Consider the following 22,235-nt stretch of genomic DNA (forward strand, 5'->3'; position numbering starts at 1 on the left):
TTTAATTATGACATACATAGCTGCAATGTTCTTCATGTTTATGTGTTTGGTTTTAGTGAGTTGACTGTGTTTACAGGTTTTTTTCCATCAAATTCAGGAAATTTTTGTCCATTTTTAAATAATATGATTTCTGCTCTAATGTTTTTAGAGACTTCAATTAAAAGCAAATTAGAACAGCTGAAATTATGTCTTAGTTCAGTAATTCTCCTTTCTCTATTTTTCATTCCTTTTATTCATTGGTTTTATCTTGCCTAGTTTATTTCACAGTAGCTTCAAGTTCCCTAATTTTTCTTCTACAATGTCTTATCTGTCACTGTTTCATGGTGTATTTTTTGTTTGTTTGTTTTTGTTTTTTTGGGTCACACCCGGCGATGCACAGGAGTTACTCCTGGTTCATGTGCCAGGAATCACCTCTGGCGGTGCTCAGGGGACCATATGGGATGCTGGGAATCAAACCTGGGTCGGCCGTGTGCAAGGCAAATGCCCTACCCGCTGTGCTATTGCTCCAGCACCTCATGGTGTATTCTTAAAATTATCTCAAAGTTTTATTTAATTTTATGTAATTGTATAAATTTTTAATGTTATGTCTTCACTTTTTGAATGTGGGCTAATACAATTAAAATAATGCTTCTAATGCTTTTGTCTTGTAATTTCAATACCTGTGTCTCTTGTTTGGTTTACACTGATAACATTTTTTATTCCTTATGGGCCAGTGTAAACCTTTACTTAGAGAGGATAAATAAATTTATTTCTACAAGCAAAAATAAATAAATAAATAAAATATAATAAAAGAGATAAATTTGTTACCGCCTGTATAATAAAAGTATAGTAAAATAAATATAAAACTTAGGTACAAGAAAATCTAACAAATCAGAGTTTGGGATCCTGAAATCTAGATTTTGGAAGTTAGAGAAGATGTTAGGAAACAAGAATAATTTGAGTGAGACTCTGAAAAGTAAATAGCATTTTCCTGGGTAAGAAAAAGATACTGGAGTGAGTGTACTAGATTGTTAAAATGAAACAAGCTGGAAAACACAGAAAGGAAAGTGGACATAAAGCAGAATATGAATTTCTTATATAAGGTTAACATACCAAATAATGAGGTAGATGAAGGGACCAAAATGTGTTCAGTAGTTCATGAATAGTTTATGGGTTTTAAGCAGAACAGTATAGTGATTTGGTTGGTATTTGAAACTTAATCCTAGCTTTTTAAATGAGGCTGACTGGCTAAAGGATAAAACCTAGAGGTAAATTTATAGAGACTTTATCAAGTAAACATCACATTATAATGATCTACATGGGGCTATAGGAATGAAGGTTGTAACATTTTAGTGGTGAACATTATTATGACATTTTGGTGAAATAAAAGATTTTTAATCCTAATTTAAGTGAGAAGTTCCAAACACTCCTATGTGAAAAGCATATGTTTGATTTCTCTGGAAAACAGTGAGCAGAAGCTCGCACCATCTATAAGTGATGAAGCTGGAACTAGATTTAAGGTTTTCAAACTGCAACTAAGAATTGGTCTCTGAATTAACCAAGTTCCCGAGCCTTTGTTCTCAATGCCACCTAAGAAGGAAGAGTTATGATTTTTCTGCGAATTTTTGCAGGGAGTTGTCCAGTCTTTATGTCCCTAATGTGTACTAGCAGTACTAAGTAAATGTATTGAATGAATTCCACTCACAGGCAGTGAAGATTCTTTTCCAGATTCTCTTTTACTTCTCGATCTTGCTTCAGTCATTTTTCTTTCTTCAGCTTCTGCTAGGCTGAAAGAGAGAGGAAACTAAATCATCCACCAACACTGAGGTCTTCACATTGCTGAATTTCTAATCTGCAACTAAAGATACGCTAATCCATGAAGGACTCTTTAACCTTTCTTCAAGTAGGCACTGAAAGATAGAAATCATATATCTATAAACTTGATTTCTAAAAATAATATCTCTTTCTTGCCTATGAGCAAAATAAAACCTTTATGAGTGCCACTAAAGATAAAACAAAAATACACTAAAGATAAAGCCTTAATGTTTACATAATGCCTAGAGGAACTTGGTAGTCCTAATAAAGCATACTAATTGCACCCATTGTTCCCCAGAAAGGAGAAAAGGTCCTGAGAATTTTTTGAAGGCTCAAGCTCTGGTTACAACAATTCCAGTTCTCTTCTCATAAATTATGTGAATTTAAACACATCGTATACACCATAATTTTCTTTATATAATGTGAATATATTGCTAACATTTACTGTGTTACCTAAAGACAAATTAATTTATATACACTGATACCCAAATCAGTTTATATTTGCTGTATATAGTGGAAGCTCTCATGTATCCAGATAATTGATGATCTTTTGACCATATAGGGCTGTCAACCAAATAGCCATGGATTCTAAATTTAAGTAATTACTGAATCTGAGTTCAGCCAGAAAAATAATAAATTCTCAAATTTAAAGTTGTCAGTTTAAAATCATTGAGAAGGATAACATTATATAAAATAATATTTGCTTGTAATTTTAAAAAGGCTTACAATTGCTTCATGGGTAACTTTAATTTATTAATTTTTGCATTCAGTTTTAAATGTAATCACTAATCTCTGTGGAAGGTGAGGTGGCTATGACAAATAGAGAAAATTTATATAAAAGGTCTCTCTCTTCCTCCCCATACATATACACATATATGTGTGTGCATATATATATGTGTGTGTGTGTGTGTATTTGTATGTATGTATGTATATACACAAAGCCTCAGCAGTGAGGGAGATATTGATATTTGCACAAGCTTATATTTGTCAGAATGTAGCACTGCTAAAAAAATAAATAACAGGGGAAACCAAACACTTTTGGACTAAAATACTCTTAATCTTTATTACTATTTCTGTAATTCACATTGCCTGTACTACTTACACACTCACTTTTCTATTTCTATGTCACTGTTTTGTTTTCTTTTCTATTTCTTTAATTACTGAGTTGCAATTATTCTATCTACAAAATAGCTGGCTCTAGTAGATGATATGATTCCTTTTTCCTTGTTGTTGTACAATTCAATACTCACTAGAAGGCTTGACACATCGAACACAAGTTGCCATGCATTTTCCCATCTGGGCCACGAACTGGGTCATTTTCTCTGGTACAATAAAGCATTCCATTCTTTGCGTGATTCTCATATTCACTGCAGAGTTTCTGAATAATAAACATGCAACAGTTTATTTGTAGTTACCTGCTTTGTAAGTTTACCTAAATTTATGAATTTTATGTTCTCTTTGTCAAAGATATTGAAAGAGTCATTGCAGATAAAAATCAAACCCTTAGAATTTGGGCCATTTAAAAATTTTGCAATAATTTTATTCCTATTTCTATTGATTGATTTAAGTGCTCAATAAATGTACTAACTTAAGAGGATATAATTATTGTGTGATTTAGATATTTTATCAGTCAAATAGAAAAGATAACTAATTGCAGTGTTAAACAAAACTAAGGGATATAACAGGTCTGAATAAAGTCTGTATACACACAAAGGAAAGGTCAGGGCGGGAGAGATAGTACAGTGGGTAGGGCATTTGCCTTGCACACGTTGAGCCAGATTTCGCCCCCAGAACTCCACGTGGTCTGCCAAGCATCACCAGGAGTAATTCCCAAGCACAGAGATAGGATTTACCCCTGAACATCACAGAGTGTGGTCCAAAAAAGAAAGAGCAATGAAAAGTTTCCATCTGAGTTGTATGTTGAATATCTGCTCTTGAAAAGAATCTGGTAAGAGGTCTTATGAAAGAAATTATGGAATGCAAAGATATATAAACACGAGCATGCCATTTTGAGATACTCTATGTATATTTTCTTAAGAATTAGCTGGGTAAAAAGAAGATTTGGGAGGTGTCAAAAGGATACTTCAAAGGTAAATCAAAAGCAAACAGTTACACTTTGAAAGCAATTTGTACTGTGTTGTTAGAAAATGAAAAATGGACATTTATTACAGAGAAACGCACAATCAAAATTTTGCTTGAAAAAGAGATTGCCCACTTAGATATATGGAAAATTTCAATTAAAATAAGTAAGGAATAAAAAATGAAGAAAGTCATGCATGAGAAGAGAGAAATAAAGGAATTGGAAATGAAATCATGGGTGATATTCACATGAAAACTAAAATTAAAAATACTGTAAAACTAGAATGAAAAGGAATGAGGCAGCTGAAATAAATTCAATAAGATGGAGCTACATGAAGGCAGAAGTTGACTCAACTATGCTATACAATACTTTCAAACACAGGATTTTCATAGTGCAATGGTTCAAGAACATATTTCCTACATTACTGAAAACAATGTGGGTGATAAATGGGACCTTAAAGCTTAAGAATGATGTTGACTAGAAGTATGCAAACCAGGAAGAATGATGCTAATGCATCAATGCAAGAAAATAAGGAAAAAAATTACTATATGTCTAAACTAAGAGAGTGGCAATAGACAAAAAACAGATTACTAATGCAAAGATGGTTAAAAAGTGAAATTCATATGATTTTTAAAAATAATATAAAACTTATCACTGTATCACTGTCCTCCCATTGTTCATTGATTTGCTCGAGCGGGCCCAGTAATGTCTCCATTTTGAGACTTGCTACTGTGTTTGGCATATTGAATACATCATGGATAGCTTGCTAGGCTTTGCCTTGTGGGCGAGATACTCTCGGTATCTTGCCAGGCTCTCCGAGAGGCGCAAGGGAATCAACCCGGTTCGGCCAGGCTGGCTGTGTGCAAGGCAAATGCCCTACCGCTGTGCTATCGCTCCAGCCCTTAAACTTTTATACTTACATTATTTTTAAAATAAAAATTGACCTAAAGGGAACAGTTATTTCTTTGAAGGAAAGATATCAACTTTTAAATTAGGGTAGTATTTTTGATATTTCACCTTGATTTAAAAGAGTAGAACAATTTTGCTAATACGACGATAAATTTACTCTATACAGAGATCAATGGTGTAGTGCCATCACTATTTTTTAAGTCTTATAAAATTATTGCAAACTATTTGTTTCCAAAAAATCCACCATTGGGGAAAAGTGAGTGAAACAATATTGGTAACACATTCTAGAATAAAATGTACAAACATTATACCACAAATCATCAGACTTATCAAACTAATCCTCACCTTAATTTCTCTTCTAACTTTAGCTTTTTCTTCAGGCTCCCTGGGGTTTTCATTTGCTTCATTTTTTTCTCGCAAAAAACGCCTTTTGCTATAGAAAATAAGGGAAAGAAACAGATGAATATAGATACTTCAAATCTTCATGTTAGAAAAATCATATAGGGGCAGGTAGAAAAATAGCAAATGGTTCTACAGGCCTCGTATAAATCAACTTATGACCCCTTATTAAATTAGAATCAAATAGAATTGTCAATAAATCTACCACTCCAATACTTCTCACTTATCACATCATCCCATCCCTCTTCCCTTAGAGTCACTGTGAGCAAACCACATCTGTACTCACAAGACTTCAGCACACAGGGCACATCTGTTGCCATGCATTCTGCCATCAGGACCGCGGACTGGGTCACTCTCCCGCGTACAATAAAGTCTTCCATTCCTCACCTGGCTTTCATAGTCTTTGCAAAGAGCCTTTAAACAGAGAAGCAGTTATTTTCCTTTAATTTAATATATGCATCAAGGATTTATAGTCAAAGAACACCATATCTAAATGGTTTGGGTAAAATGCTCAATAATGTGAATTAATAATAGCTATAACAATGTCAAACTATTCTATACTCTTATCTGCTAGTTAGGGCATTTATATATTAATAAATAAAGAATCTAGGAAGGAATTTTTAAGGCTGAGAAAATATTTCCTAAAAAGTAAATTTTTATTGCTTTCAAATCTATGAAGATTATTAAAAATAGGAAAACTATCATGGAGTTCCATCAAAAACTCAACAAAATATAGCAACCAAGATCCCATTCCTATGTTACCAATGAGCAACATAGAAAATCTGTGAGACTTAATATTTGAAACTCTCTTGATCTTGACTTGGATCAAGTCAAGAATGAAATGAACTATTAGAAATAGAATTATGCTTACTTTAGTTTCAATTTTTTTTGAGGGGGAAGGTGGGGTTTATGCCACATCTGGCAGTGCTCAGGGCTTACTCCTGCTCTGCTTCAAGGAACACTAGACTCACAAGTATTATGACTTGAGGATCAGGGCAAGGGTGGGGGAAACATCATGAGGATGCTGGGGATCAAACTGGGGTTGACCCTGTGCAAGGCAAGCACCGTACCTGCTATACTATCTCTCAGGCTCAGCTTGTTTTTTTGTGTGTGTGGATAATTTTTATGTATTTTGTTTTCTTTAGTTATAATCCTTATTAAATTTATTGGTGGAAATCACAGACTCTAAGTTTTCTTACTTTCCACCTTAAAGATATAGGTCATCAAGATTGATAATTCTGGGTAGGGAGCTAGTATGAGATTAAAGTGCTTGTCTTACATTAGGTGCACAAGGAAACATACAACAGAAACTGTTTTGATCCCCAGGATTATCTATCAGTGCCCCTGATCCCTGCATATCAGTGCCCAGTCTGTACCATCAAGAGTGATGTCTGAACACAGAGCCAGGAGTAAGCTCTAAGTGATACTGGATGTGGTCCAAACAAAGTAAAACAAGAAAAAAAAAATTAAGGTTGGTACTTCTTTTGGGAGTCTAAAACTGTGAATTCCCATCCTCTTCAAAATCCAAGAGAGATTTGTATCCAGGTTTTCTAATGTTTGGGATTATATTCTAAACCTTTAAGTTTGACTCTGGGTTTTGAAAATTCTACTATTTGATATGGTAGAAATTTAAATAAGTGAATTTAATATTTTATATTTATGTGCTATATTATGTATCATGTTTTATTATGTTATTGACATTATAAATACTGATATTTATAAATAAATATTAGTATATATTGTAAACTTGGGAATTTCTAATCAACCAACACATCTTATGATAGTTTGTATAATTACAGTATAGTATTTCTAATGATTCTAGTATGCCATTCTCAATAAAATGCTTATACATCCTTTCTTCTTTTTTTTTTATAATTCAGTAACCCTTATCTTACCCTTTAGTCAGGCAAACCTGAGCATAAAGAGTGCAGTTTGTGTCAGAACAACTGGGTAACTAGATTATCTCTCTTACTCTCTGGGAGACCAAAGCTAATTCCAATCACTTTTGAAACCTCACTCTCAGCAGCTACATAATTTTTTTTAGTCGATTTGCTCGAGCGGGCCCAGTAACGTCTCCATTGGAGACTTTGTTGTTACTGTGTCTGGCATATCAAATACTCTCGGTAGCTTGCCGGGCTCTCCGAGAGGGGCGGAGGAATCGAACTCGGGTCAGCCATTTAGATTTAACATTCTCTGATATTTCAAATTCTCATATTCCATAGGGTGTTTTAAAGGAGAAAGCTAAATAAACAGGTATTTGTTCAGGAAGAGCAATGGGTGTGCTCCAAACTTCCTGGTTGTAACAATCTAGGAATACAAATACAAAAGTCAGTCACCTGATAATCATAGCATTGTAATAAAATTAGGAGTCAATGATTCCCATAAAGGAAACAATGATAATTTCAGTTTATTAGTTGTGATTCACCCAAGGATATTCTGAAGAAATAGTCTTGTAGGCAACCCATTGACAGGCTAATTATGGGGCAGATATTGAGCAATCACTATAAGGCCAGTACTATGCAGCATGATCATGCCAATAATCCCACCAAAACAATTAACCCACCTACAGGAGAAAAGGGGAATATATGCTGACGAAATACAATGGGAAAGAAGACTGAGTTTAGGGAACAGAGAAATGCTGAAGGTCACATGATGATTACCCAAAGTTTTGTTCTGTCTTATTTTGTTTTTTAAACTTCATTTTTATTTTTAAAATATTTTTTTCATTGAAATAATGTAAGATTATAGTATCATAGAAGTTCCAGGTATGTTTCATTATAAGTAAATATCTATAATTTGAGTAAAAGGGTCAACTGCACAGTGAAGGATAGAATCAAACTTTTATATGATTAGATTAATACGATATCCACAGATAACACATTTTAAACTGAAATTTATCAACCACTACAAAATCTATTTGTTTTAAAATCATCCGTGTTGAACAAATTATAACAATGATTTATGTTTTTAATTTAAACTCTAGACATCTTATTTAGGGTGAAATGTTTCTTCATGGAATTTTGACTATGAAGTAGAATTTCAGCTCTGACGCCTTTTGTTGAAAAAATATGTGTCTCACCTAATCTACAGACTGGATATATACTTTATGCACAGTGCATATGTAGGAAGAAAAGCAATTTTACCCGTAGGATAAATATCAATAAATCTCCTAATTTTGCTCTTAAGAAAATCGAGGCGCAGAATGACTGACTCTTGTTTTCCACAACCAAAACATGACAGAACTAACGCTAAAACTCGTGTTCTGACTTCTCAGCAAAAGGTTAGTCATTTAGCACAATAACTAATATTACTTTCATTGAAACTAAGATTTAATTCCCTTGGTCACTGTCACTGTCACTGTCCTCCTGTTGTTCATCAATTTGCTCGAAGGGGGCCCAGTAATGTCTCCATTGTGACAACTGTTACTGTATTTGGCATATCGAATACATCACGGTAGCTTGCCAGGCTTTGCCATGCAGGCAAGATACTCTTGGTAGCTTGCTGGGCTCTCTGAGATGGGTGGAGGACTCGAACTCGGGTGGGCCATGGTGTCCGCTTGCAAGGCAAATGCCCTACCCGCTGTGCTATCCCTCCAACCCTTGGTAATTTAGGAAATCCTTGCTGCAATGATTCTTTAACAAAAGGATTATTTTGTATACTGGATTAGAAATGAAATCATTAAAAAAGCTTTAAAAATTAATTTAAAGGATATTTTCAAACCACAACCCAATATATTTATTTTACATTATTTTCTCTTTTTTTGATGGGGGGGGCACATCCAGCAATGCTTAGGGTATACTCCTAGCTCTGTGCTCATAGATCACCCCTGACAGATCTCAGGGTGCCAGGGATTTAACCTGGGTTGATCACATGCATGGCAAGCAGTGAATCCACTATAGTTTTTACACCAGACCCTGTTTGACATTTTCACTTAAAGAGAAGCAATATATATTTAAATGCGTTGCAAATAATTAGTATAATGAAAAAATATTAACTTAAATTTGTATTAATAGGATTAAGCATAGCATAAGCCATTCAGTACACTGTTTTAAAAACTTGGGTAGTTTTAAAGTTACTACTGTCTAATTTATATTATGTTGAATTTCAAAAATAATTTACTCAAAGCAAAACTAAATTTATGCCAAGCCTGATGGAAATTAAGTAGAATGTAATTTGTATAAATTTTCTATTTTATTTCTTCCCTCATCTTTTTTAAGCATTAAGGTAACACAACTTTTAGCTTCAAGTGGAAAATGTAGTTTGAAATTTGAATTCAGTGATTAATATACCAGAATAAGTAAACTTGGGAGATTTTGAAAATAAGGAAAGAAACTCAATGTAATAACAGAGGACAATGCTGTTACCTCAGAAGTTCAATTTTGGCTTGTAGTTATGATCATATATATATATAGTTATGATCATAAGAATTAAATAGTGCTAGGGGCTGGAGCGATAGCACAGCGGGTAGGGCGTTTGCCTTGTACACTGCGGACCCAGGTTCGGTTCCCAGCATCCCATATGGTCCCCTGAGCACCGCGAGGGCTAATTCCTGAGTGCAGAGCCAGGAGGAACCCCTTTCTATCACCGGGTGTGACCCAAAAACCAAGAAAAAAAAAAAGAAATAGTGCTAGTGATTAATTTACCTTCTCAGCACTTCTCCGATTTCTAGTTTCATTTTCTTTCTTGGCATTTTCCTCAGCTTCTTTTAAGCTGTTAGGGAAGAAAACAGCTGGTCAGTTTATGGCCGAATCATATTTTCAGATTCATTTCTATGTTAAGCACTTTCATCTCCTCTGCAAGGACCTGTTAAACCTATTCACTTATGGGAGACAAAACATTTCCCTGTGTTGAAGGCAAGAGCCAGGATATGGAAGGGTGTGAAACTGACTCACTGGCAGTCAATTAGAAGCTTTGTTCTGTAAGACTGAAAGGGTGTGACTTCTTGATTGACAAACAGAAGACTGTCAGGAAAATTCCCTTTAACTGGCAGAACGAAGAGCTTTAAAACAATGCAGACACCAGGGTGAAACCAAACAGCATTAGAAGTATTGCCAACAACACCCATATTATGAGTAACTTTTCATACTTTGTAAAGTATGTTTGTCTTCATGTGAAAGCACCTTCATTAATAAAATTCTACTTTTACGTGCTTTCATGCCAATTTGAATATCTTCCAGAAAAGAGAAATGCCTTAGTTTTCAGTGCAAAAAAGGAAAAAATCAGGAATTACGGAGGTTAAAAATGTTTCAAGTGGTACATAAAAAGAAAAAGAATGTCACGGAATTAAGACAGGTATGCCACAGAATTAAGACATTTTTCCTTTCCATACTAACAGGAATTAAAGGCACATAACATTATAATTAATTTAAATAAGACTTAAATCTTAAATTTTTATTGCCAAAAAAGTTTCATGTCAAATGACTGTCTTAGATTCTTACATATGAAAGAAAGTACAATGGCAAGTTTTATATTGTTGTTTTCAAGTGATTAGAATTAGTGTCTTGAATTTAACAACTTATATATATATATATGTATACATATATATATTATGAAGCTTTGATTCTGTGAGTTAAAAAGAAAAGTAGCTCCTCTGGGAACAAGGAATATTTTACATTATCAAGACAAACAATTGCTTGCTTTCTGAGGAGGAAGTTATCGCTCTGCAGGTTTCTCGGGATAAAACCCAAGTCCATCCTTCGAATCCCATTTGTTTAGGTGCTAGAATAATGATACTTACAATAACTCAGCACACATTGCACACTTGTTGCCGTGGGTCCTTCCATCAGGACCAAGAACTGGATCATTTTCCCTTGTGCACCCCAGTCTTCCATCCTTTACATATGGTCGAAAAGCACTACACAAATCCTGAAAGTCAGGAAAAGGAATTTGGTATTACTGTTCTGATTGTAATGCTTACAACACTGATTTCACATATTGTACCAACTCTACGTTTCTGCCCTAGGCCACCAAGAGCAGTAATGGCCAGGTATCCAACACTCAGCTTGCTATTGTATAATTCATGTGGTTAAGTCTAGAACTCATTAACCTATTTATTCATCAAACACTGATAACCAATTACGTGTTAGAATGAAGGTAGAACACAGTCCCACCCTTAGCTTGCCCGAAATCTACTGGGGCAATGCAAATGAAGAGACATTTAAAACATGATGTGATTTTATATTAAAGCACAACATATTTTAGAACTGAAAATCAAAACACTAAGCAGGAGTGAAGAGTAAGTACCTTGGAACAATATGGAGGAATATTTGTCCCTAGGAGAATGTAATATAGTACCATTTTAAGTATAAAACAGAAATATTTTGTGCTATTGTAAACCATGATGTTTCAATAAAATTAAGTTAATAAAAATAAGTAAATAGGTCGACAAATTAGTAAGTAAAATATTATGAGCTGGTGGAAGTAACCCCAGGTGTTTTAAGAGCATACATAGCAAGGGCACTAAATCTTCACTTAGGGAGATCATTCAACTAGAAAATGTCAGGTGCCTTATCTACTTTGAGCACACATCTCCCATCCTGAGCGATCCCTCCAACCATCAAACATGAGAACTTGGTAACTATAGCTAAGGGTGATAGAAGAAAGAAGAAGAAGAAGAAAGAAGAAGAAGAAGAAGAAAGAAGAAGAAGAAGAAGAAGAAGAAGAAGAAGAAGAAGAAGAAGAAGAAGAAGAAGAAGATGTCAAGTTGCTAGGTATAAGACTCTCATTTCTTTTTTCTACCATTATAGGTTCACAAAAATTGTATTATATAAACCAATTGTTTGTTTTAGTTTCTCAAGTCTCATTTTTAGCTATGGAAACAATGACACCCGGTGGTTATTGTCACTTGACAATAGTGACAGTGCTGGAGTTTCCGTGCCACTTCAGTATACTCCCTACAGAAAATTTTCTTTTGATAATTTTCTTTATTATTTTTTTACAGAAAAAAGCCAGAGTTACAAGTTATACCAAAGTAAATTGTTTTAATTTCAGTAAGTACATTTCTTTTTTAATCTTAAAGAAGAGGTATCTCAGTTCAGGAACTGCAAAAATTATTTCCTCCAAGATTGCCTTCCCCAGATGTAAGGTGGCAGAGGAAAAGTTTTCTTTTTCTTTCACCTCTTTCACCCTGCTTCCACCTCTATGACTGTCATCCTCACCTGTTCTGGGTCACGGCTCTCACATTCCCCTTCGCTTTTTATGTCAACTTGAGACCTAGTTTTACTTGAATTGAAAAGGAGAAGACAAAGAAGTTTAATACACAGATTTCTCATTCAAAGATAACTTACCTATTCAGTGGTTCTCCTTTTGTCCTGAAAACAGAATCACATTGACTTCATTTTTAATTGTAGTTTTTATTGTTTGTTTATTTGGGGGCCATATCTGGTTATGCTCAAGGCTTACTCCTGGCTTTTTGCTTAGGGCTAAATCCTGGGAGGACTTGAGGAACCGTATGTGGTACCAGGGGTTGGACCCTGTCCCCTGTACTAGCTATCTCTCTGGACTCTATTTCTGTTTTCATTTTCTAATTATAGTCTTATTTATAACTTGAAACAAAAAAATAGAATCCTGTTGAAGAACTAAAAAATTCAGACTCTAAGTATTATTTCTAGAAAATTTTCAACCTGTTTCCATAAGGAATTCATATCAAAAGAGTGAAATGTGGTAAGATATTAAGTGACTTTCAAGGAATTTAATTGCTGTAAAGGTTGTTGCTACAAATAAGTAAATTCAAGTTTATAGCATCTAGCACTTTATTATACTTTCCTTCATTTGAATTATTCTAATGTTTTTTACTTGTAACTACATAAATGTTAGTGAAGTGTTAATTCAAGAAGAGTTTTAAGTATATTTGAAGATAGAACCATAAATATAAGATACACTCTATACCTTCTAAAATTATAAGTTTTCTATTACAGTACCTGTATAACAATAACAATAATATAAAGCAAAAATGAGTAACTAAAATAATAAGTGTATTATCTCAAAGACATCAATGAAGGTAAAATAGAAATATTACATTTCAGTATTATTGTAGTTTTCTCAGTACTAAATGAGGAAACAAACTGAGGTTTCTACTATGTAAAAATAGGCTATAATGTACATAAGACTCTTGTGTTGTTTGAAGCTGACTCAGGTTCCATCCCTGGCACTCCATATGGTCCCCTAAGCCCCTCCAGGAGTGATCCCTGAGTGTGGAGTCAGGATTAAGCCCTGAGCACAGCTACTGAGGCACCCCCAAACAAAAAAGATAATAATTATTAAAGTTAAAATTTGTGGACAAGAAATTAAGAAAAGAAAGTTCCTCTGAACTAGAGTTAAAGAACTGATTGCATGACTCTCCACTTAAGACACAATAGAAAGTCAGCATGCAATATTCTTTTCTAATGTGTGTTTTTACTGTGTCTATTTTTGTTTTCTGCTTGTGAGGATCAAAGGCACAGTTTCAGAGTGTATTTTGTCAGATCCTACAAAAGGCTTCCCAAAATTGGTTGCTATAGTCTGAAAATTTGAAGCGTAGACAGTTCAGTATTGAGGTCACAAACCAGAACCTGAAAAGCAGGTCTGTCATCTTGTTAGCTGAGGACAATCGATAACCAAACCTTGCATAGGAGGGTGGAGAAGGAACCAAATGGGGACAAAATATAGGACAGAGATGTGCTGTAGCTATGGAACAAAAACTGAACAGCTTGGAAGATGTTCAATATTAATAGTTCCTATGATTTATTTTAATATGTAAATGTTAACAAAATATTATGATCATTAGATAGTTCTCCATAAAAAAGATCTATTTCTAAATGTATAGGTAGAAAATAGGTCAATGATATTATGCATATACGTGCATATGTCTATATAGATTTTATATATATATGTGTAGAGAGTTATGTATTTATAGCTATAAGTATCCAGATGTCTATTTAATAAAACAATAATGTCTAAAATTTTTTGTAGAATTGTAAAGCTTTGCTAGGTATATATTTTTTCCTTAAGAAAATAGTCAGAAAAATTTATGCATAACTCTCTCCCACATAATTGATTATCATAAAAACTAGAATAAATTGTATTATATAATTAGACAGAGAACATGATTTGGGAATGAAGCACGCTTGAGAGTACTCACACATTCTCGGCACAGAGTGCACATCTATTGCTGTACGTTTTCCCATTTGTGCCACAAACAGCTGCGTTATCAAAGGTACAGATAAAATCCCCATCTCTTTCTCCTTTCTTGAAGTCATCACAATTCAACTGCAAGAAGCAGTGTTCAAGGAACATTAAAATTAAGCAATGAAATCGATCTTAGGACAGGTTACTACTTAATTCCACTTTAAAATCACTTAAGAAACAAAATATTAAGAGCATAATGTGCTAATAAAATCATGCATAGCAAAGCACAATCCAAGAAATATACTTATTTTAAAGATATAAATAGAAATAGAGAATATTTTAGGATTTAGAAGTAGGGATTAGAAAATGAATTCTGTATTAGTTAGGGTAGATCCAGCAGATGTGGGTATAAAATCTCTCTGTAAACTATTAGCCAACTAAGTTCTTACTAGTATAAATTAGAACTGTGATCAAGAGCCAAATGGCTAGGAACAGAACTCTAACTCCACCACTTAGTTGGGTGTGATTGGGGAAATTATTTAAGCCCTATGTACTTTAGTGTATCCGTTTTCAAAATTGTATGTATATAACTAATCTTTAAGAATCATAGAGATTTGAATGTAATAATAGATACAAAGTATTTTAAAGAGCCATAAAATAACAACCTTTATTGCTTTTTATTTTAGATGTTTTATCTATTGACAATCAAGTTGAAACAAAACACTTTTTAGGGATGATTGGTGAGATTCCAAGTCATTGCACTAATAATTTGAAATATATTAAGTAATGTATAGGAAGAAAAACTATAATAAGCAAGTTGTGTTTGAAAACTAGTGCTGAATTTCAGGCCTATCTCCTACTTAATTCACAACTTTGAACCTTGCTTTCCTTATCTGAGATATGTAAATTCACACTATATCCACATTACAAATTCTTGGTACTATTAAATGATTAAAATATTATTTGACAACTCACTATTGTGATTTGCATTATCTAAAAATACAAAGAATTAAATTGAATTTTATCTAAAATGTAAAAATGAAACTGGAAGAAATTTTATCTTGACACCACAATTAAAAATTAAAATTTAGTTATTTTATTATAGGATTAATATTTTATTCCATATAATCCACTACACAGTACTAGGCTCTAGCTATTAAATTAGACTGCGGTATTTTCATAGTAAAAAGAGAAGTAGAATATAGACTCTGAAGAACTTTCATCAGTTAGTGAAGATAAGCAATATAATAAATTGAAATTATACAAAAATACTATGAAAAACAACTGAATAATGTAATAGCGGCTGCGTGAAATGTGGTGTAAAGAAAGATTCCTTTGTAAAAGAAACACTAGAGGTGAAATCAGATTAATGGAGCCAGCCATTATTGATCTGTGGGGAAAATGATTCCAACATAGACAACTTGGCAAGGAATTGGAATGTGCACTTGAAGGGGCAGAAAGGAGAAATTCCTTAAAGGAATATAAGGAAAATACAGGAGAATTAGTAGTTGTCACTCAAAAATATTCCTGGAGAAATTACAGATACAGGACTATGCAGATCAGTTATCAGGACTGTCATTGCTGTCCCTCTGCACCAGCAAAAATCAACAGTAGCATACCAGGGCACAGATGTTGCCCAAGTGATGACAAGACAGACAGAGCCCAGCTGAGAGATGATGAGAACAGGTGCAGTATTTTCTATTCCACCTCCTCCTCTTCTACTTCCTCCTCTTCCTCCTCCTCCTCCTCCTCCTCCTCTTCTCAAGGCCTGGGCATTCACCTACAAAGAGCATCTCCTTCCTTGGTCTCACAAGTTCTGAGAGCTGTCATATAGACTACTGCCTGGTGGAATGGCAGCTAACTGGGGAGGGAAATTCTAATTCCAGAACATTCAGCTCTGGGCTTGATCTCTTTCTGTCCTTATTCTCACTAGGAAAGTAAAGGACCATATTTAGTTTTGGCCTTGAACTTTAAACAAATAAAACCATTATGAAATCTACAATAAAAATATTTGTATATATGAGGACTATATCTATTATGGTAATCATCTCACAATATATGCAAATCAAACCACCATGCTCTATGTTTTGAATTTCACAATATTTGTGTGTGTCAATTACTTCTCCAAACTAGGAGAAAAGAGAGAAATTTTCATAGGGTACCTAATTTACACAAAGGCAGCTAACTGTAGTGAAAAAAAAAGTTAAAAGAAAAAATGTATCTCTATATTCTAAAGGAAACAAATTTTAAATTGTGAAGAAGTACAAATAGAAGTATCAAAAAGGAGCTAAACATAAATAGAAAAATTAAAATAAATAGAAAACATCTGTAGAATTAGAGAAAAGTTAAAGAATGGGTGGAAAGGCTTTCTACATGTACTACAAAATTTATTCCTTTGAGTGTGTTACTTAATGATTTTTAGGTTTAAGAAGCAGTGCAACTTTAACAAAGCCCCTATCATCCTGATAAATATTTTTGTTTGTTTTGATTTTTTGTTTTTGGACCACATCCAACAGTGCACAGGCTTGAGTTCAGGGACCACTCTTGGTGGGGCGCAGGGACCATATGGAATGGCGAGGATCAAACCTGGATCAGCTACGTGCAAGGCAATTGCCCTTCTTGCTGTGCTATATTGCTCCAGTCCACCTGATAGATTCTTGGTGTTATTTTCAATTGCTCCTAAATCCCAGCCTTAGAAAACTACTAAACTTTTAACTTCGATAACTTATTCTCCAGAGATGCCTCCAGACCCCGCACCAGACTGAATCTCGTATCCAGAGCACCCCAGAGGGGATTAGTGAATCCTCCAGCCACCCAAACAGCCTGGCAGCCAAAAACCTCCTAAACCCAATCGCTGCCATGCTGATGGCAAATCTCCACAGGCTCAGATGAGCCTCATCCATGAATGAATATGTTGAAAATATCAGATATGGGGGTTTTGTGGAGGCTTTCATGGAGATGGGATGGGCGACCTCCCCCATGCCCCTATTCTCCTGGGAGCCTGGCAATCACAAACTACCTCTGATGCCATATAAACTCATTAACTGGCCATGATCCATACAAATAAATCTTGGGAGAGCTCAACAAGCTGCAGAGACTGCCTCTAGATCCCAAAGTCACCATCCAGTTAAAATTTTAACTCCAGCTGTATCACCCTATTTAAAATTTTAGAATTCCTGGAACCACATTTCATACTCTACAGCACCGATGTACCAGGAGTAGCACATTACATTGGATGGGATGTATAGTAGAAGGCAACCAATCTCGATTAAGAAAATATTGGCGCACAAGGCTTAACCTGTAACAACATGTTAGAATCTTTTGTACAAGGGCTTAATGAATCCAGGCTGAGATATAATAATCTTCACACACTTTCTTCTAAGGAAATATTTTTTGATCATTTTTAGTGAATTAGTCATAAAAAGCAATACAAAATAAAATATTTAGGATCTGCTGTTGGAACAGGCTTGGATAGTGATTGGGAAATTTCAAAATAATGGTGGTAGAAATTCTGAATCTTTTATATAAATGGGGACATAGTATGTTGTCTGATTTTGGATACCTTTACTTCGCATGATGATTTTCTGGTTTATCAATGATATTTATTATAATGCTTTGTTAAATAAATGCTGTTCATCTTTGTTCATACTCCACAGGGCATTTAGACATTTAGATGGATCCAGTTTGGGACTATAAAGAATAATGTTGTTATAAAGATTCACAGATCTGACTTTGAATATGCTAGATCATAGAATAAATTTATGTTTATCTTTTAAAGAACCCTTCAAACTGTTTTTCCAATGTGGTTATATCCTTATAAACAATGAAACATGTAAATACTTTGGTTTCCCTGCAACTGTAATAATTTATATTTTATGTTTTTACAATTCAAGCCATTCTAATGTGCGTGCAATGGTACCTTACATACCATGGTGATTATGATTTTATTTTTTAGAATGTCTTTATTTATATTTTTCTTGGAGTTCTTAGGGTTTACTCCTGATTCTGAGCCCAGGGATCATTGCTGGCAGTGCTGGAGACCATACGCTATTCCATAAATCAAACTGGAGTTATCCACAGGCAAGAAAAGCACATCCAGTACAACACACTTTTTATGCTATTGCGAATATATTATATAAATTATTAATTCAGTTATTAATTTATTTTTATAAATTATTAATTTAATTTTTCATTTTTCAGTGCTACCATGTAGAAATATAATTGAATCTGTTTGCTTGTAATGTCTGTTGAGACCTTGGTAAATGTGAATTCTAATAATTTTTAATTGGGGAACCAAAATACTTCACATGTGTGGTATCATAGACTTAAAATTAGTAAAAGCTTTCTTTGGATTCAGACTAGCATTAATCAATTAAATAGGTTGGCCTATTATAGTGCTTAGTTTATCATTTCTCAACTGGGAGCCAGTATCCAAAGGAGAAACAGGTAAAATTGGGCCAGGACAAGAGATTAGTGGCTAATACATAGACCCAGGTTTGGAGGGTGGGAAGAATAGGAAGAAAACAAGATTGGAAGATGGCAATTGTGTGGAAAAAGTTTGAGAAACACTTGTCCATATACTTTAGCTCAATACCGAATAAAAGTAGAAAGAGCAGGGCCAGAGAGAGTACAAAAGGTAGGGCATTTGCCTTGCATATGGCTGACCCAGGTTTATCCTTGGCATCTCATATGATCCCCTGAGAATCTCCAGGATTTGTTATTGTCGTTGTTGTTATTTTGCTTTTGTGGTCATACCCAGTGATGCTCAGGGGTTACTCTTGACTCTGCACTCAGGAATTTGTTCTGGAAAGAGAACCTCCAGGATTAACACCTGAGCACTGCCAGATGTGGGCCAAAATACAAAAAATAAAGAGTAGAAAGAGCAAATATTTTCACTGTTTTTGATTAATAATCTTCTTAATATTGTGATATTTGATGGAAATAACCTAGGTAGTTGTCATCTGAACCTGCACTGTTTCTCTTATCATTTTTTAAGAGCAAGATTTTTTTATTCAGATGAAATTTATTTAGAAAACTGTGAGGGGAGAGAGAGAGGAATAGTGTTTAAGAGAAAACACAGGCTAACCCAGGTGGAAAAAGTGAGCAAGCAAATGAAAGGTATGTGTTCCGTGAAGAACATGGGCTTAAAAGAGCAAGCCTCAACCAGGAATATTCTTAAAAACTTAATTTATTTTTGCTATTGGTAAGATTTTATATATTAGAAATAAAATTATATATATATGTATATATATATAGTCTTTTATTTTTGTCTTCTGTTTGGAGAGTCTAGCCAGTGTCCCCATTTCTGTCTTTTATTTTTGTTTTTATTTTTGGTTTTTGTTTTGTTTGGAGGATCTAGCCAGTATGCCCACAAGCTACTCTCAGCTTGGTGCTGGGGGATCACAATATTTAGTGGTGCTTAAGGATCATATGGTGCTGGAAATTAAACCATGAGCCTCATATATGCAAAACCCCTTTTATTTTTTTTAATGTCAATTTCTGGGTACTTTTATTTCTTTTTATATCAAATTTTTAAAATCCATTCTATGGACATTTTGTTCTTTTTTATTCTTTTAACCTGGTGCAGAAGATCAAATCAGAGCCTCATTCATATGAGGTATATGCTCTGCTGGCTGAGCTTCCAGCCCCTGAATTTTCTCTTTCATGCCGGTAACTTCTGGACAGTCTTAATATTTGCTCCTAATCTTTCATTATGATCCTCGTAAATTTTCTGAGGCATATATTTATATAGCATTATTTAGTCCTAATTTTGGTATTTTTTCTTGTTTAATTTACCTAAGGTCAGTCTTCTTTTAAAAATTTTATGTTGCTTTTGTATTTTTTAATTTCTGATGGATTTTATTATTTTTCTTTTGCTTGCTTGCTTTTCAAAATTTTTCAAATTTATTTTAGAATATAGATTTAAGAACATTTTTGTTCATTTAGGTATTTAAAGTTCTATACAATGTTTTACCTAAATTTCATAAGTTGCGTTTGAGCTGAATCTTACATGCTTTTTCTACTGAATTCAAAAAATGCTCTGACTTTTGATGATTTTTTAATCTATTGAATAATGTCAAATTATATGGAGATTTATATATTTTACTTTTTGTTCTAGCTTCATAACCCATGTAATACTTGATATTGTGAGAAAACATGCTTTGTATGGTTTTAATCTTTTCAAATATATTGAGATATACTTATAAAAAGATACTTCTAAAGAATAATTATTGAAAAAAATGTACCTTGTATTGTCATTGGAATCACTCTCTTTTCATTTGAGATACTTGAAAGTGTTGTTTTAGTAACCTGTCTTTGATGATTTTTTTTTGACCTATCAATTTCTGAACTATTACTTATTTTGTATTCTTAAAATCTTTTTCTTTTAAATTTTGGTTTTTGAGCTACACAGGCTATGCTCAGGACTTACTCTTGTCTCTATGCTCAGGGGTCATTCTGGCAGGGATTGGGGTACCAGTTGTGGTGGAGGGGTTCAAACCAGAGTCAACCACATGTGAGGCAAATACCTTACCTATTATACTATCTCTCTGACCCCTCAACTATTACTGTCATATTGTCCATTTTATTCCTCTTTAAAAATATTTACTTACTAAACTTTGGGACACATGCTTATAATAATGTTAACTCACACTATTTACACAGTTTTTAAGTATTGATTAGTTGATACATGTTATAATTCTTATCTTTTGTTGAATTGATAATCCTTAAAATTTCCCTTGTCTCTACTACCATCATGTGTCTTAATACCTATTTTGTTACATAAAATAGAGGAAATTCTTAGCTTTTATGATTGCATTTGGCATGGTGTCTTAGTGACATTATTTAAAACTCTTTGTGTCTTTGAAGCTAAGTAGAACTTATGATATAGTCTATAGATTTTTATTATATGCAATTTGTCTTTTGATTGGGATGTTTAAAATTCACACCTAATAAAGCAAGTAATACAGTTACATTCACTATGCTTTTATTTGTTTTTGCAATACTCTTATGCTTTTTACTTCTGATACTCTCCACAGGGGATCAAAGCTATTATAAATTTTTTTGTCTACAAGCATTCCCATGTACTGACTTGCTTGTTATCTCAAGGTCTCTCTATTCAATTTAAATCATTTTTTTCTATAATTTATACACAATTCCACTGTTAATTTTTACAGATCTATTATTATATTTTTACTATATTTTATGCTATCTCATAATTTATTCTAGGTATCCTACTGAATTTTTCTATTTGTGAGAAAAGGGGAACTTCTCATTTATTAATTTATCAATAATTTTAAAATTTATTGTTACATTTTATGCTCTCTCAGAGCTTATTTTTAGACATTCTTTTAAACTTTTCTATTTATGAGAAAAGGGGAACTTCACAGGGGGACCTGGGGCCTACAAGTGATTCTTGGCCAACCAGGCCAATAGTTCAATGCAAGGTGTTGCATTGCTTAGGCCCTGGAGAGCTGAGGATTCATGGGAACTCTGGCAGCGCCAGAGGCCTTCAGCGGCTACACCCAGTGAGGCTTAGAGGACCATGGGGCATGTTGTAGGCACCTTAAACTCTCTACTACCTCCCAGTCCTTTATTGAAAATTTCATTGTTACTGTGTTCTTCAGCTTTAGAGTTTTCAGTTGTGATAAATCTTACTATTTCCTCATTAAAATATCTATTTATTAATTTATTGATTTCATAATTTCTTACAATTCTTCAAATATTAGTGTTTGGAAACTTTTAAAATAACCATTTTTAATCTTTGTCACCTCTGACATGTCAGATACAGTTTTCATTGGTAACTTATTTTCCCCAACTATGAATAATACATTCAAATTATGTTGTCTTTTATAATTTTGGGTGGAAACAGAATGTTTTAGATCTTTTATTTTGAACTGCTAGGAATTGAATTCAGATCTCTTACATCTAAGTGGTCTACTACTGGGCC

General features: G+C 33.8%; 1 protein-coding gene across 1 annotated transcript in view; it reads right to left on the minus strand.

Annotated features, from left to right (window-relative positions):
• Positions 1-22,235, minus strand: part of SPINK5 (serine peptidase inhibitor Kazal type 5) — an 86,859-nt gene that overhangs the window by 53,705 nt on the left and 10,919 nt on the right. The window contains exons 5-13 of the mRNA XM_056124737.1: positions 14,301-14,428; positions 12,340-12,403; positions 10,920-11,047; positions 9,826-9,892; positions 5,469-5,596; positions 5,129-5,216; positions 3,045-3,172; positions 1,685-1,766; positions 1,539-1,594 (exon numbers count right to left, since the gene is read on the minus strand). Coding sequence (XP_055980712.1) covers positions 1,539-1,594; positions 1,685-1,766; positions 3,045-3,172; positions 5,129-5,216; positions 5,469-5,596; positions 9,826-9,892; positions 10,920-11,047; positions 12,340-12,403; positions 14,301-14,428 — 869 coding nt within the window. The remainder of the gene's footprint in view (positions 1-1,538; positions 1,595-1,684; positions 1,767-3,044; positions 3,173-5,128; positions 5,217-5,468; positions 5,597-9,825; positions 9,893-10,919; positions 11,048-12,339; positions 12,404-14,300; positions 14,429-22,235) is intronic.

This window comes from Sorex fumeus, unplaced genomic scaffold (assembly GCF_029834395.1).
Source record: "Sorex fumeus unplaced genomic scaffold, SorFum_2.1 ptg000051l, whole genome shotgun sequence".
Taxonomy (NCBI): domain Eukaryota; kingdom Metazoa; phylum Chordata; class Mammalia; order Eulipotyphla; family Soricidae; genus Sorex; species Sorex fumeus.